The sequence below is a fragment of the Cynoglossus semilaevis genome, chromosome 5 (assembly GCF_000523025.1).
Source record: "Cynoglossus semilaevis isolate Cse_v1.0 chromosome 5, Cse_v1.0, whole genome shotgun sequence".
Classification (NCBI taxonomy): domain Eukaryota; kingdom Metazoa; phylum Chordata; class Actinopteri; order Pleuronectiformes; family Cynoglossidae; genus Cynoglossus; species Cynoglossus semilaevis.
This window is the reverse complement of record NC_024311.1, coordinates 14,468,296-14,485,056: the sequence shown is the minus strand read 5'-3', so window position 1 is coordinate 14,485,056 and position 16,761 is coordinate 14,468,296. Positions and strand designations below refer to the sequence as shown.

The 16,761-nt window shown below is 40.9% G+C and overlaps 2 protein-coding genes and 1 long non-coding RNA gene across 6 annotated transcripts in view; 2 read left to right on the top strand and 1 right to left on the bottom strand.

The window, feature by feature from the left end:
* Positions 1–277: 277 nt before the first annotated feature.
* LOC103379203 (anoctamin-9-like) lies at positions 278–11,626 on the bottom strand. 2 transcript variants are annotated; one of them, XM_008310680.3, is made up of 24 exons: positions 11,345–11,625; positions 8,762–8,824; positions 8,450–8,575; positions 8,202–8,341; positions 7,593–7,642; positions 7,436–7,494; positions 7,268–7,347; positions 6,810–6,944; positions 6,363–6,456; positions 6,172–6,232; positions 5,946–6,028; positions 5,463–5,567; positions 5,200–5,364; positions 4,573–4,609; positions 4,346–4,457; positions 4,042–4,096; positions 3,860–3,957; positions 3,411–3,607; positions 2,811–2,963; positions 2,253–2,397; positions 2,022–2,144; positions 1,812–1,905; positions 1,549–1,661; positions 278–1,301 (listed from the first exon to the last, which is right to left on the bottom strand). In XM_008310680.3, exons 1-24 carry the CDS (start codon positions 11,366–11,368, stop codon positions 1,268–1,270), a joined length of 2,346 nt encoding a protein of 781 aa, XP_008308902.1. In that variant the 5' UTR covers positions 11,369–11,625; the 3' UTR covers positions 278–1,267. The 2 variants fall into 2 exon arrangements, with proteins under 2 accessions (XP_008308902.1, XP_024911539.1); XM_025055771.1 differs by lacking the exons at positions 278–1,301; positions 1,549–1,661 and having other exon boundaries at positions 1,859–1,982; positions 11,345–11,626.
* On the top strand, positions 4,069–8,299 carry LOC103379202 (uncharacterized). Of its 3 annotated transcripts, none has more exons than XR_003049770.1 (7): positions 4,069–4,190; positions 4,337–4,500; positions 4,714–4,889; positions 6,153–6,352; positions 6,657–6,721; positions 6,799–6,910; positions 8,176–8,299. It is a non-coding gene; the product is annotated as an uncharacterized LOC103379202 (long non-coding RNA). The 3 variants fall into 3 exon arrangements; XR_003049771.1 differs by having other exon boundaries at positions 6,654–6,721; XR_521565.3 differs by lacking the exon at positions 4,714–4,889.
* A 1,375-nt stretch (positions 11,627–13,001) lies between the features above and the next one.
* Positions 13,002–16,761, top strand: part of shcbp1 (SHC SH2-domain binding protein 1) — a 5,109-nt gene continuing 1,349 nt past the window's right edge. Inside the window, exons 1-12 of the mRNA XM_008310682.3 lie at positions 13,002–13,346; positions 13,726–13,947; positions 14,051–14,166; positions 14,257–14,459; positions 14,568–14,663; positions 14,767–14,997; positions 15,092–15,269; positions 15,516–15,636; positions 15,778–15,909; positions 16,018–16,136; positions 16,243–16,329; positions 16,521–16,659. Of these exons, the coding sequence (XP_008308904.1) occupies positions 13,250–13,346; positions 13,726–13,947; positions 14,051–14,166; positions 14,257–14,459; positions 14,568–14,663; positions 14,767–14,997; positions 15,092–15,269; positions 15,516–15,636; positions 15,778–15,909; positions 16,018–16,136; positions 16,243–16,329; positions 16,521–16,659 (1,741 nt within the window). The 5' untranslated portion in view covers positions 13,002–13,249. The remainder of the gene's footprint in view (positions 13,347–13,725; positions 13,948–14,050; positions 14,167–14,256; positions 14,460–14,567; positions 14,664–14,766; positions 14,998–15,091; positions 15,270–15,515; positions 15,637–15,777; positions 15,910–16,017; positions 16,137–16,242; positions 16,330–16,520; positions 16,660–16,761) is intronic.

The window sequence follows — 16,761 nt, the reverse complement described above, 5'->3', positions numbered from 1 at the left end:
AATATACAATTCAAACAGTTATTTTAATTAAGACAATGAAGGACATCAGTGTTAAAGGTCTGACCTGACTTTTCTTTCACATTTATCTTTTTTTTTGATTTGAGGATATTCCACATTAGAAAAAGTCCTCAAAGTGAATGTATTTTTATTTGTAATAAAATATGATATTCTAAATTTCAATTTGCTCAAAATATCGTAACAGCAACGACCGTTTTAAATTTGAAAAAAAAAAATTCCTGAAATTATTATTAATTGACGATAAAAGATTAAAGAAGTTGTACAATTTAATTTTCTTTTTTTTATTTTGTTAGTTTTAACTTTTTTTACACAAGGCCTTTATATTTACATTTTTTGCATTAGTGTTGCCACCTGGTGGCCAAGAGCTCATAGTAAACCCATTTCTCCTCTTCACTCTCACTGCAGCTGTTGTTCCAACCATGTTTTTTTGTAGTGTACGGAAATAACAAGCAACAAACTTAAGCTAACAAAACAAACCAAACAAAAACAGCTCTTGAGATTTACAATATAATGGACAAAGTCAACAGACACTGACTGTCACCATCAAAGAGATGCCAGAGTCCTAATAAATATTTTTTATTGACTTTAAAAGGATCCGGTATGTAAATCATTGGCGGTTATTGACGAGGTTCAAAGGGTCAGTAACACCAGTAGGTGGCGCAGCACAATCCACTGTAGTAAATCTGAGTCTGCAGGTGAGTTCATTCAGTGACATTTCCAGAAAAAACTGGTCACTGAGACCTCAACTGTGTCTAGCCAATAAGATACCATCGTCTCTGATGGAGGACATTACCAAATGACATCATTTATTTGTCTCTGTCCTCAAGAAGTGTTCCAATCTTTCTGGAAATGTGATTTTTTTACAGTGGACTCACAACTGTAGACGCAGATGTTGAGAATGTTTTTCCATGTTTGTTTAGATCGTAAAGTAAGTAATATTGATATGAAATGTCATATACATTGGTGAGTAAACGGGTAAACTTACAGTACAGCCAAGTCAGTCGGCCATCTTGGAATAATTATAAAAAACATAAAGTAAATTACATTTATGTACACATTATATTAAAAAAAATGGCTGAATGGTCACATTTCAGCAGGCGACAAGAACTACAATCAACCATAAGGGGGCGNNGCGTTATAGTGGAGTCCAGTGCTCTCAACCAGCAGACAGGATAAACTGTAAAACGAAGACGGTTCTTCTGAATTCACATTGTGATTGGACTCACAGCTGCACGTGACTGTGGAAGATTCAAACATCTGTTGATATGCTGCGTTTGATGTCACTGAAAGAAGACGGAACAAGAAAACATCATCGTCATCATCATCATGACTCCTCTTCATCTCTGAGATGCTTTATTCTTTATTTGCGAAGCTAGCGGCAGTTTCCTCAAATCTGAGGCTAGCACTCGAGTTGCACTTGAGTGGCAAAACCTAGGACTTGACCTAGGACTCGCCCTCTAAAGACACTTGAAACGTATCTTGGACTCGAGGTTTAGGACTGCTGAAGGACCTTCATTTCTGCTGACTTACCGGAGCTCCTCCTTTAGTCGAGCCATTTTGTCGTGCAGTCTATCGTTCTTCACCTTCATTGGACTGTTGGGGACGAACCACGCCGCTATGAACTTACACACCACGACAACGTGCTGCAAAAAAACACATACAGTGAGTTTCTAATTTTTCAGGACTTTGAATTTTGTACATTTTTTTAACCAGAATACTTCTGTGTTACAGTATTTACTAGGACTGACACAGAAGCCTGTGGCCCCGGAGAGACAAACACATCCTGAACAAACCTCAAACAGGATAACGAAGGCAAAGCGCACGGCCATTACCACCCAGAACTGAGCGGTCAGTTTGTAGTCCTCGTCACTCCTGTAGTCTCTGTAGCTGTGTGGGCAGTAGGGGGACAGTCAGGACCGTACTCTATGTCTCTGAGTGACCGTTCCAGTCAGACGAGGTCTCACCTGCACTCTGTAAACCGTTCCTGTCAGACGAGGTCTCACCTGCACTCTGTGGCGTTGAAGCCGCTCTCTGTGATCATCTGTTTCGGTATGAAGTCATTTTGCACCGCAGGGTGACCCATGAAGGCTGTGGACAGGGTGTCATTGATGTAGCCTTGCATGCAGCTGCGAAAGGGGAGACAAAAAAAAAACATAAACGCCTGTGTCACAACAGGAGACTTCACTCAGCTGAGGTGACACGACTTCTTCTCACAGCCTCTGTTTTTTACTGACTGTGTGTTGCTGCCTCCAGTAGCACAAGGTCCATAACGGTAGCGATAGACGAGGCGCGGGACAAAGTCTGAGGACACGCCGATCACCAGACCGTTAGCGATCACCGCCAACACCCCGATGGCCTCCAATACCTGAGTCCACACACCTGCACAGAGGAGATGGGAATTCAGACACAGATCTCCAACCCTCAGATTAGACGTCGATGTTCAAAACAATGATTCATCTCAATTAATCATGATTAATTGACAGATGAGGGCATCAAGGTATCGGTGTCACATGTTCTCAGCTTTCATTTACAAGATTAAGGCGTACAGTTTGTTTGATTTTTTGAGGAATCTCAATTAATCATGACTAATCTCAAATAATCATGATTAATCACAATAATCTCAATCATGATTAATTGAGATTAATGACAAATTGTGTTCGTTTTGTTTTTGTTTTTTTTTCAGTCAAAGTCAAATATTTGTTACACATCATCCCTGACATTCTTCTCAATCGTTCTCCTTCTAATCGTCTTCTTTTTTTTTTTTTACACAACATGACACAGGAACAACTCACCAATGTCGTTGGTCTTCCTGGGAACCAGCCGGCGCTCTAGCCGTACCATCTTGATGGCGTCCAGGCGGATCTCGATGATGTTGTTGAGCAGAGCCAGCATAGGAGCCAGAGGGAACGCAGCCACAAATATGGTGGTGAAACTGAACTGGATCACTGAGGTACACACACACACACCACGGGTTTTTAACTGGGACATTTCAATAACACATTCTCTTCAACGTCACGGTCTCAGAGTCTACAGATGTGAAGATCCAACCCTGGGGCTAAACTGTGCAACTACAAATTTTGGCTTTTGTTACCTGCCTTGAATGTGTAATTATCCGCATGTAATTCAATCTGGTAAATGCATCATATTTTATTACAGCACATGCACTGTCATATGACAAAGAGCATGGTCTTCAATATTTCTTCTTTCTTTCTTTCTTTTCAAGTTATCAACATTCTGTCAGAAGCTACATTTGGCACAGAAAAAAAATAGACAAAACCTACATCAAAATGTATTGAGCCAAACATGTAGAACCTGCGTTTGACTCGCCATGTTCACACGCCTCCTGTGGACTGATGATGAACACGCCACCTTCAGTCACACCTCAGACTTACCCATTTCCAGGAACTCGTTGAAAAGGCTGAAGGCGTTGGAGTCGGCCAGGTGATAGTTTCGTAGCCAGTCACGGAGTTTGCAGATGTCACAGGGGTCGACTCCCTCCTGTTCATTACGACAGGCTTTCCTGTAACAGTAGCCACACTTTCTCTGCAGCTTCTTCACTTTGTTTCGGCTCATGCACTGCTTCAGCCACCTGAGGAAACACACGGTGGCAACAGCGTTCATTCACATGCTGATCCATTGAACTGAGACTCTATGGTGGTTTTTCAATAAAACTCACAGTATTCAGTATCGACGAGTACACGAATGTACATGAACTCGTATCAGTTTATAAGAAGATCAAGGCATACAGAAAATCCTGATTTTTTTTTTTTTGTTGGTTGGTTTGATTTTTTTTTTTTAAATAATCTCAATTAATCGTGATAGTAAACAAAGAGCCACTCACGGCACAGTGAACTCAAAGATGTTGTTGAGCGTCTGTTTCAGCACCATGATGACAGCCATCTGGATGAAAAGGTCCGTCAAACAACCGCTGGGATGGCACTGGAGGACAAAGAACCCAGCGGAGAGTCAGAACGAGGCTACGGGAATGTGACTAGAACACGGACGTGACTGACACCTCCTCACCTCCTCCAGCCTCCAGCGAGCGATGCGGACATAACTTCCAGGATGGCCATTTATTCTGCAGGATAAAAAAAGTTATATAAAATCCTTTGTTTTTTTTCCCAACCAGGTGAAGTTGGACCCCCTAGTGGTGTGCAAGGGTATCACAGGAGGTATGTAGAATTCTTTTCATATTTTTTCGGTTACATTTTTTTTCCTGTTCAACTCAGACAACCAGGCACCTTCAGCTGAATGTGTGACACCGAACAGAACATGTGACCTGATACAGTGTTAACTTCCAGTCTTTTCTTTAAATCAGGTGGAGTACCTGCCAAGGAAGAAGGCCACGTAGAAGAGTGAGGAGAAGAGAGTGAAGAACTGGAAGGTGAACATCTTCACTGTGAAGCTTCTCTCTGTGGCAGCAAAGGAGTTTGTCTTCTCTGGACATTCAAACACACAGGACGGAGACGGCGGGAATAACAAGTGAGTGACAATTTCTTTTTGTTTATTTGTACTATGAGAGCGTGAACACAGGAACGTCAGAACGGCTCTCACCGATGTTACACAGCTTGAGGGCGACCCATCTGTTTACCTTAGGGTGGTGAAAACAGGAAGAGAGATTAATGACATCGCTGGAGCGTTGATCACAAGACAAACAGGTTCTTCGCTTTTTAGTTGAATCATGACCTCTTTCAGATAATGACACTTCCAAGTAATCTGAAGGATGGAGCGACACCTGATTTATGACACAACAAACTCTAAAACAACAGACTGCGGTGGAAGGTTTCACGCAGTCTCCTGTAAACTCAGACGGAACTCTGAAGACGACACTCGGCAGATCTGAGATTTTGCAACACGAGCAGGCTGGACTGGTATGTTAGTTTATGTTACACATTCATGAGCATATGTTTTAATAAATTTAAACCCATCCTAAAAAGCAAATTATTTTTATTTTACTAGATATTAGGATTATTAATCTTAACGACGAAGGCTTCCCCAAAGCAATATAAAGAAAATTAGATTTTTCACATATTTAGAAACTTCCATATGTAACGTTAAAATCATGATTAATTAATTAATCTATGTGTACCCTGTGATAAGTCGGACTAAAACTATAAACCTCCAGGATGAATCCTGATAAATCCTGATGGATCCTATCCCGACAGTGTTGTAGAAACGTACCCGTGTCATGACCTGAATAGTGATGTAATGCAGCACAGCCCCCAGCAGCATGGCCACAGAGGAGGCGTGGTCTCTGACAAACTCCCAGTTGCCCTCGGACAACAGAGCAGCCGCCACGACTCTAAACACCACCAGAGCGTGAGCCAGACCAATGATGATCATCAGCTGGAACACGGGAAAAAAAAAAAAAGTCATGTGTAATCATCTTAAACAAAATCAATCTAAATAGAGTTTAATTCAAACTGTAGTGGGAGTTACTTTACCATCAGTGTTACCAGGATGAGGACCAGGGTGGTCCGTAGGTAGGAGTGTCTGAATTGTTTGGGACTACAGTGTGGATTGCTGACGATGGCCAAGATCAGCTCCTCCTGTTTAACACACGCATTAAAGGAGACCAATATTAATATATATATGTATATATATATATACATATATATACACATATATATGAATATATGTATATATATATATATATGTATATGTATATATATATATATATATATATATATACATATATACATATATATACACATATATATGAATATATGTATATATATATATATATGTATATGTATATATATATATATATATATATATATACACACATATATACATACATATATAAAACCAAAGCACTTCTTTTCGCAAATGAATATATATGCACGGTAAGATCGCTGGCGACTAAATCAATTCACATTCAAATTATAGATTACATCAAGAAAACAAAACAAAATAAAAATATCGACCTCTTCTTCACACCAGTCGTACACTTTCCACTGAGACACATGTTTGGCTCTGTGCCTCTTCCACAGCTCCAAGAATAGAGTAGCTGAAAAACCAAACACAGTAACAAGTACAATGTAACAAGTACAATGTCACGTGAAGCACAAGCTGTCAAATATATTATATTTTTGTAATAACTTCATCAACAACTCTGTGCCCTTAAAATTCAGATGCAGTCGGTGAACTCACCCCAAATGGCCATGAACATAGCGAAGGCCACGGTGCCCTCGTTATCAAAGAGGTGGCTGACCTGCTCATATCAACACAAACCAAAATCAAAAGGCATCGAGAGAGAGAGAGGAAGAGAGAGGGAGAGAGAGAGAGATGTCACTGATAAAGTGTCCATCCATCAACAAGCGTAGGTCAGAAGGTTAGTTCACCTTGGCGTAGGAGCAGGTGTCTGAGAGCTTCCACACTGTACACCTGTTGTCACAGCGAGGACACATGATAGTGCTGGAGTTACACACTTCCTTACTGTGGACACACACACACATAAACACACAACGTCAGTGGATGGAGCCATGAATATCATAGCTGCTGACACAAAGGCCTTGGACACATGACACCAATGTTGGCTAATGTAGATGTAGGTGTACAACAAAAAACTGGAACTGACCCTTTAATATAAAGATAAACATCTTTTTTTGTGTGTTCTGTTTTAAATGACTCAGCAGCTTCTTTCAGTCGCTGCCTTTCACCAACCCTTGATGTCAGCTGACAGAAACCGCCCACTCGTCAGGTAGACAAAGTACTTGTTCTACTGTCATTACCACCAAACTTCTTCTATCAGTGTGTCATAAATAATGGCTTCCACAGGTCTGACTCACATCAGTGGGTTTGTGTTGAAAAAGGCAAGTCCGTACAGGAAGACTACGAGGCCCAGAGCAGCAGCTGGGACCAGCATCATGGTGTACCAGCCCAGCCACAGGTAGTACAGCGCCACCTTCTCTCCAAAGTATGATCTGCAGACAGACATCAGAAAATGTAAATATGACAGTTTTTAGGCAAAGGAACTGATGGAGAATATATTTGTAAAATATATACATATATACATATATACACATATACATACATACATACATATATGCACATATATACATACATACATATACACATTTTTACAAATTTTTATACTTGTACTTACTTTAATACTAATACTTGTTTTTCTTAGCATGGGAAAATACACTAACATAGCTAAGGTTTTATGCAGTATTAACATGCCGTAGTGGAAGAACGGCATGAAGATCTTAAAGGTGATCAGAGCTACGGTGATAAAGGTACTGACTTGACATCATTAACTGGTTGTCCAGTAAACAGACCCGACCATCGAGCCCAGTTCTTCCTCAGCTGTTTCTGCTTCTTTCTCTGAGGAAAATAAAAAAACGCATAAATGTACTTCATTTCAAATCCAAACCCCTTGAGAAAATATTTTGTCGGTCACAGTTTGACTTACTTCATGGAGGCAGAATACGGTTTCAAAAACGCCTTTCATCATCAGTTCTTCAAGATCCTCTGTTGGATTTAAAAACAAAAACGTAATCTGTTCATTCACTGTGGTGTAAAAGACCATGAAAGAGCAAAGGTCAAGGGTCAGGTCACATCAGACTCACCCCCAGTGTTGATGAATGTATGATAGAGAATAAAGTTGATAATTCGTATCCTGGAAAAACGATGAACATTAGAAAAATATACAAAATACACAAGGTACGACAGACTGTAGTACAGCGGTCCCTCGCGTATTGTGGGGGTTACGTTCTGAGACCGCCCACGATAGGCAAAAAAAACACAAAGTAGAGACAGTTATCACAGAGTAATGATTATTTACTTATATATTAACCCTTTACAAACCCTGTAGGAGGCATCGTAAGGTGTGAAATATGGCCAAAAAAAACCAAAACTTTCACAAATCTCGTTTATCCGTGCGTACAGTTTTTTTTTCCAGTGCAGCAGGACAATGCAAACAGTTTAGAGTAGGCATGTGCAAACTACGGCCCGGGGGCCGGACACGGCCCGTTTGGCTTTTTAATCTGGCCCACCAAACATGTTCAAATTATGTTTTCAGTAAATTTTAAATTTTACATATACCACAACGACCTGTGATAGAGTGAAATAATTAATAGAAATTTGACATTTTTCCCTCTTCTCTGACTGTGGGTTCTTCCTCTCTCTACTCCCTGTTCTCCTCGTCTGCAGTACGTTCTACAGTGGGATGTTCTCACCTGGTGGCCTGTGAGACGCAGCCCTTGGCTTCTCCACACCAGTTACAGGAGTCGGAGACTTTGAGAAGATACTGATAGTCTTCAAAAATCTCTTTGGGAGCGCGCAGGCCGAAGAAGACCTTGTCATCGTGCATGATCTTCTAAAAACCAAACACACAGGGAAACAACTCAGGCGCACGTACTAAATATATGACGATCAATATATGATGAAATACTTGTTATGGCTTGTTAAGGTCACACAGACTCACGACGATGGAAATATGTTTCCTCTCCAGCTCGTGGAGGAAGGCTTTCTGTCTCTGTCCCTTCTGGTCAGCGTCGTCATCGTCCAACTTGTCGGCCACCAGTATGTAGTCGAATGTCCGGCGTGTCGACTGTTCAAACAACAACACCGTCGTCAGGTGTAACAACACGCTGAGCACGTGTGTGTGTGTGAATGTGTGTGTGTGTGACTTCTTTCGTTTCTTCACTTCTGTACATTTTCTTTATAAGTAATTGACCTGGAAAAACAGGTTTGGACAAAATAGAATTTGGACGAGAGAAAACAAGTGAACTCTTACCGTGGTTGGTAGTAAATACTCCATTGTTTCATCGTTCTGTTTCTCGCACAGCTCATACTCTTCCTTTAACACACAGATACACAGCAGTTACCATCATTAATGTGGTGAGACAAACAATAGAAAGGAAGGAAGGAAGGAAGGAAAATAAAAATGTAAAATGTATAAAAAAAACAACTGGATTATTGCACAGTTGTTTTAACCATGTTGCACTTTTAATGTTTTATTGCTCTGTTGTGCTGAAAAGGTTTTTCTTAAATCTGGTAATGCTGGCATATATCGTCCAATGCCCACCAGAGGGCAGTAGTTGACACAACATCATTGTTTTGATTACACTCACTCACGCACCGGTTGTGTTAAACTTAGCTGTGGGGGAACATTTAAATTGATTTCACTGTGAATGTTCACACTGCACCTTTAACATTCTTTCATTCAGCCCAGCTGTGACACATGTGACGCTGTGTTTGTGTTTTCTGGGCAGGTCCAAACCTGCCCAAACACAGCTACAGGGCTCGTCATCGGTTTAATGCTGATCTTGTCTCGTGTTGTGACCTACAGACTTTTACGGTCGGCGGCTCTTTGCTGCTACATTCTCCGGTCTGTTAGATGAGTCAAGAGATAAGACAAGTTTCTATTCTGGGCCAGAGATATTGAAGTGCATCCATGGCAGTTACAGCAGATACTGCAGTGAACCTTCAACATGGGCGTGACCGATGATGGAACAGGTTTCACATCTGACCTGCTCGGTCCCAGTTTTTCCCGGAAGCTTTTGTTGTAGCTCTAGCTCAGAGATGACTCTCAGTACGAGAGATCAGACCTGCACACGGGGGTAGCCTAGGGTTGAGAAACCTCTCACCGCTGGATTATTGAGAAGCAGGAGGCAGTTTGATAGGGTGTGTTTAAACAAAAGAATGGAGTTTTAGACTTTCACTGACATTGTTTCAATATAAGTAATAATTCACTGACATTGTTTCAATATAAGTAAATGAAACCTTAACAACTAGAGGTCAAGATGTGACAAAAACAGGTAATCACCAACGCCTGTCGGCTACTTCTCAACTTCTCCTTATTCATCTTCACTGAAATAATGATGAGTCAACCTGCAGCACTCGTGCCCTGCAAACATGAAGTCATTTGAAGATTGACACAGGTGACTAGTAGTGCACAACTGTAGCACTACACAGGACACTGCAAACAGGTTAGAGCAGGCATGGGCAAACTACGGCCCGGGGGCCGGACACGGCACGCTTGGCTTTTTAATCTGGCCCACCGATCTTGTTCAAATTATGTTATTAATTTTTATTTTCAATACATTTCTGCCTTTGCCCTGCAATGCCTGCATTTCGACAACAGATGGTGTAGAAAGGGCTAAAAGCAATTTAGCATTTTAACCTTTACTGACTGACTTTTACATGTCATTTGTCTTCGTTCATACAAACACTCCATCTACCTGCTCCTGACCCGGCCCCCCGTTAAATTTTAGGACCCATTGTGGGTTAGTGAATAGCTAAAAATTATTTTTTTTAAAACGAACTTGACCACAGCAGAGGGTTAGCAGTTTGTCTGGATAAACATTTGCAGTTGATCCACTTATCCTTATGTCCACACAAAAGTTGTATTTGTTGTCTCAGTTAAATTTTAGGACACATTGTGTGTAAACAGAGAGATTGGAACAGAAAAACTCCTGGGGTAAATAACAAATAATGAATATTCACACGAAACCCATGCAGGAGAACCTGGTGTAAACAGAGAAACTGGAACTGAAAAACTCCTGGGGTAAATAACAAATAACTAATTCAACGGGAGCAGAGGAGGAAGACACAGCCTTCCTCATAAAGAGCAACAAACAATACAATAAACAGCAATAAAACATTACGTTACAGCCATACAACGGAACTTATTCCAATAAAAGTTGTCAGATGATAAACGTGTTATTGTGCAGCATTTAAAACTTTAGGACAAAGTATGATTTTAAAGTTGTTTTTAATCATACACTTGATAACATTTAAAAAAAAAACTTACAGTGAAAGAACTCAACTTTACTTCAAGCTCACTCACTCGTGCATCTGGCATAAAATGTTTTGGAACTTGCTACAGGTCGCATAATCTAAATTTGTTGATGTTTGTCAAAGGTTTTGTTTGACAAGGAGAGCTTCAAAAACACTTATTTGCGGTTTGGCTTAATTGATTGAAGCTCAGATTCTTCACCAAATTACGGATTCTAGCTTTTTCTTCACTTGTTCTTTGTGACATTTCAATACGAAATTGTAGTGTTTTTGCTTTTGATACGTTCTCCATAAGAATAAGAGGGGGTGTTTAATTAGTCATTTTATTTTATTTTTTTTATTTTAAGTTGAGTTTTAAAAACTATTTCCTCCGCACGCAGCCAGTTAACTGCTGCCGTACATGTTTGGTCTTGTCACGTGTGAACGTCTCGCTGTCACTTTTATTTATGTCTCATAAACTCTGTGGAGCATAATGGACAATATGTCCCTGAAATAAACAACAGATAAATGTGCATATACAGTACGTGTGCATTTGTGTATTTGTGTGTGTGTGAGACAGAGACGGTGTGTCAGACCGTACCTTAGTGGTTCCGAAGCACTTCATTTCTTTTCGGACGCCGCGTCTCACTTTTTCTGGTTCATTCACGCTTCAGTCAGGGGAGTCAAAACAACCGGTGCCCGCAGTGATGGCAGACGCAGGACAGGTCCTCAGTGGTTCTGTCTTCGTGTCATGGACGTTACGTTTTCATCACCAAACCCGCTCCGCTCAACGCCAACTATTCCATATTGAACACTTGACTCCTTGAACGGCCACTTCCGCATATTTACAGGTGAGCACTGCAGGTAACGCTGCTGACGTCATCGTTCACCGAGACTTTACATATGTTAACAAAACTAATGTGGCGTTATTGTTTTTAAATTTAAATATACAGTAAGATAAAGGAATTGTCATTGTTTTATTGTTGTTGTTGTTGTTGTTTTTGTTGTTGTTGTTTTAGTGATATTGGGAGTACTACTGGTCGTAGTCGTTTCAGTAGTGGTAGTACTAGTACAGAAAGTAGTGCTAGTACTTCCAGTAGGTCAGTAGGTAAATGTGTGTTCGATATATTATGATTGTAACTACTGTACAAAAACACAAAATAAAATAAAATACTAATTCGATGCTCATAATAATATATCCATAAACAGGAAACGTTTCATAATGTCGGTAAATAATAATTATTTTTTATATAATTAATTCATTTAAAAAGAACAGCAATTAACATTTGGATGCTATTGGTGAAATTATGTTTATATATGTATATATATATATATATATATATATGTACACCTTTAAATTTATGGATGTTACAAAAAAGATCAGCTTTAAAGGGCTTCTCTCATTTGTTTCAGTTTGCATGTTTAGTTTGCATTTTGTACTCTGCATTTTAACAGAATTTGACCAGATGGTGGTCACAATGTTCAGTGCAGTTATAGAGGAAGCTTTGCGTGGCCAGGTGATATGGGCTCATATGGTCATGTCTGTTCATTTATCTCCTCACAGCACAGGGACAGCACTGTACCAAACCTCATTAATAAGGCCTTGGACTTTGTGCTGCCGTTTAGTCACAGTGCATAAAACCTGCACAGGTTTGGTTTTATGGTCCCAGGTGTTTGCATAGATGTACAACTATTTTTTTAGGTTAAAGTTGAGGCGAGGTATGTCCAGAGGTAATCCCCATTCGTCACATGGTGTAACAGTTTTTTTATGTTAATTTTTTGTTGCCCAGTATAAGTATTATACCTGGAGTTTCATTGGATAAAATGCATATTGTGTTCCCACTCATTTGCACATAATTTTAAACTTTGGATCCGTTTTTAGAATGTCGGGGCCTTGCCCTGTTTTAAAGGTTATTTTCTAAATTTGAGTCGAAGTCGAGTGTTCCCTTTGGCGTCAAACGCCTGCTAATTTAATTAGTTTGTTTAATTTGTTTAATTTAGTTTGTTCGAAACGTATTTTACATATTGTAAAAAAGTGTGTTTAACGGGTTACATGTTGGTAAACATATAACCCGTTAAACACAAAGGAAGCCCACAAATGATAATGATCAAAAATATGATACAATAATAAAATTCTGAACACTTTATTCCCTTTCCTCTCGTTTCGTGACGCGAAGCTACGTGTTGACGCAATAGAGACCAGCTGAGATCTGATTGGTTAAAAAGCGCCCCATCATCAAGGAGGCGGGATATTGGGCCCTTTCTGTGTGGTTATTGGCCACAGCTGAGCAGACCGGGAACAGTTTGAAAGTTATTGGTAACAGGGTGTGTGCGACTTTTCCGTTTGTGTGTATATGACAAACTGGTTCGAATCTGTAATGTCGGTAATTTACCGTTTATAGTGCCTTTAACAAGAGCCTAAGAACACAATTTTATTGACATTATCGCTTAGAAGGAGTCGAACGAATTTGCCACTTTTGGGCGAAAAGCGTCGTGAACAAACGCCATGTCTGACGTACAAGTGGCGGATTTGTCGTCGTTCGTAAACGTCGAATTCGAAGAAGAGGACAATAACAACAACGACGTTCCCGTCGTGACACAAGGTAGGACCACAAAAATGTGTTTGCTGCGTCTAAGAACATACACGGCGTGGTTCCATGTCGCAGCAGAACTCGTCCAGTTTTAACCTAAAGGATCTACTGACTGCAATACCGTGACGAGAGATTACATTTTTAAAAAGTGTGTTTTTTGCAATTTTTTGTAATAAAATACCTTTAAACAGCAGTTCTTAATTATCCTAAAAGCATATCGAATATCAAATAATTATCTGCAGCAATACTGCCCTCTGCTTTATTTTCCCTGTACCGCACTATTCTACAAGTGGTTCGAAAATGCCCAATAGGTGGCACTATGTTTACTATGTTTATAGATATATATAGCATTTTCTTGTAAAAGTCTTTTCTAAATTCTGTTCTGCAATAGCTCTCTTCCAGAATGAACCGGAGGATGAGTATGAAAGTGAGGACGATGAAGACACTGATGACGATGACAGTGGCACAGACAACTTTCACTGTGAAAAATCAGGGACTCAGCTGCAGAGATGTGAACGCAGTGGTGGAGGAGCCTCAGCTCTGCCTGACACCTTTCAGACCAGCCACTTGCTCTACTATGAGAGGTTCAAGGCGTATCAGGACTACATGCTGGGTACTAGCTGACACACCTTCAGCCATGAATTGTGACTCAAGCACACAACCGTAGCGATACTAATTTTTAATTATTGTTTGTTTGTTTTTTTATTTGGTTGTAGGAGACTGTAAACCATCTGAGGTTAAGGACTTTGTAGCAGACTACCTAAAGAAGGTGGTGGAGCCGTGTGATTGGCAGGCTTTGTGGTGTACCAACGTCTTTGATGTTCTTGTAGAGGTAAGAATTTTATTTTGAAAAGCGATACTTCGTCACTCTCAGTCGTGTCGTTGTCCGTGTTTGTGGCTGACGAGGTGTCGGTGGTTTCAGGTGTGTGATCTTGACGATCTGAAGGCGTGTGTGAAGCTGGTGCTACCGCTGCAGTGTGACACCAGAGGCTGTGACCTCACTGAAGACTCCATGAAATCTCTGCTGGAGGCCACCCAGCACAAGGTCTCTCTGCAGGAGCTGCACGTGGTCTTTGACGAGTCTGGTGAACTCGATCAGACTGCCCTGGCTCTGGAGCATCTGAGGTAGGAACTGTAATTCTACACTCAAATGCAGTTTTTGCCGTTTCTCTGCATAATGTCTACCTTTGAGCTCCACACACTTTGTAAGGAATTCCCTTCTTTTATTTACAGGTTCTTCAACAAGCACATCTGGAGGCAGTGGGATGATGAAGATGAAGATGATGACTTTGACTACTTTGTTCGTTGTGTCGAACCCCGTCTCAGGCTGTGAGTGTCTCCACTCTGATTCTCTGTTGTTCTTGTTCTAGAAAGAAGCCTTTAATCCTCATGACTCCTGTTTACAATTGTGCTTTATTTTTATTTATTTCAGATACTATGACATCCTGGAGGACAGAGTTCCAGCCGGCTTAGTGGCAGAGTATCAGTCTTTGCTGGAGAAAACCTCTCAGTGCTTCCAGGCCTTCACTGCTCTCCGCAGCGGCCTGAGCACAGACTCTGACTCTGAGCTCGATAACGTCTCCATGGTCGAGGGTCTGAAGCTCTACGACCAGCTGGAGACATTCAAACGCAAACTGCACATCATCGAGAACCCCTTGTTGAGGTAGCTGGTCTCTGCTCTGCCCTCACCCTCATGTCAGCTGAAGCGACTTTATTTCCTCTCTGAGTGTTTGTTTACGTCATGTTTTTTTGTCCAGGTATGTGCTAGGCTACAAAGGAAATGCCAGGCAGCAGTGTGTTCAGAGTCGTGGCCAGAGAGAGTCAGGCGTGAAGGTGGTCCATGTCGTCACATCCTCCTGCAGCTCCACCCAGCTTCAGTCTCTGCTCACTACCAGACTCCTGCCTCTGTCCTCCAGTGGAGACGCAGAGATCCAGGTTAGTTTGAGCAAGAAAATAGCACACATAATTGACCGGGAAACTCTGGGTCCATTTGGTGCCTGTAAAGTATTAAACATCAGGCAGTGTAATTTTACCAGAAATGACCAACTGTCCAATAACCTGAGTGACTTCTCATCTTAACCATTTTTTATTTGGTGACGTGATAATTAAAACTTTTTACAGTTTGAACATAACTGTGTCTGTGTATGAAGAACCATCTAAACCCGTGTGTCTTGTGTCCAGTTTCACAGAGAGCCAGTCTCGGCCGTGGACTCGTGTCACGAGGACGACATGGTCATTGTTCTACCAGGCTTTTACAGTGTCAACAGCACCATCTTCATACCAGACTCCGTCACTGTAGAAGGTAAAACGAAGGCCTCCATCTTGATCTGTCAGGCGTATCAAAGGCGCAGTAGCCGAAGTTGTTTTTTAACATATAATACAAATACTGTATAACTGAGTGATACTGAAATATTCCCCGGTTGTTGTCGTGTGTCCTCTGCAGGTTTTGGTTTTCCTGATGACGTGGTGATTGAGAAGAAAAATAACGGTGACTCGTTTTTGGAATGCACAGGGGCCAACGTCAAACTGTCCAACATCAAATTTATTCAACACGGCGCCATTGAAGGCATTCTTTGTAAGTACAGCATCGACCGCTAGACGTGTATGGTGGTCATCTGCAGGAGCTGGATATTTCTACTTCATCTTTTGTTTTGTTTTGTTTGTTTTTCTTGGACTGTGTCAGGTGTGCGTCAGGGAACACTGACCATGGAGAACTGTGTGCTGCAGTGTGAGACCACTGGAGTTATTGTCCGCACGTCGGCCCACCTGAACATGAACATGTGTGACCTGTATGGATCTAAGGTAACTGCCGGAGGTCGAGCTTCACTCGCTGCTCACTCCTTAGGTTGTTCCATAATTACTGTTCATGTTTTATTTTATTGATTTGTTTGCTGTGTGTGATGTGCAGGGGGCAGGGGTAGAGATTTACCCCGGCAGCGTTTGCAGTCTCATCAGTAGTGCCGTCCATCACTGTAAGGACGGGATCCTCATCAAGGTTAGAGAAGCAGCTGCTTTTTAACATTCATTTATTTTCAATATTTGGAGAAGTAACTTTGTTTTAACATTCATTTATTTTCAATATTTAGATTAATTTCACTGTTTTTGGTTGATTTCAATTTCTCAAATTATTTTATGTTACTTTGATCATTAAAGTGAACTTGACTTTTTTTTTCCTTGTGTCTACAGGACTTTGCAGATGAACTTGATACACTGCCATCCATCACCATGGAAAATAATGTGATCCACAACAACGAAGGTTATGGAGTGATATTAGTGAAGCCCAACACAGGCGACCAAGAGGGCCCTCCAGTGGACAGGAGTGACGGTAGGCAATGATAACACTGCAGGGGATGAAGGGGATTGTGGGTACTGATGAACTACTTTTTTTACCTTGTAAAAAGTGCTGTTGTTTATTTTTAGTTAAGTT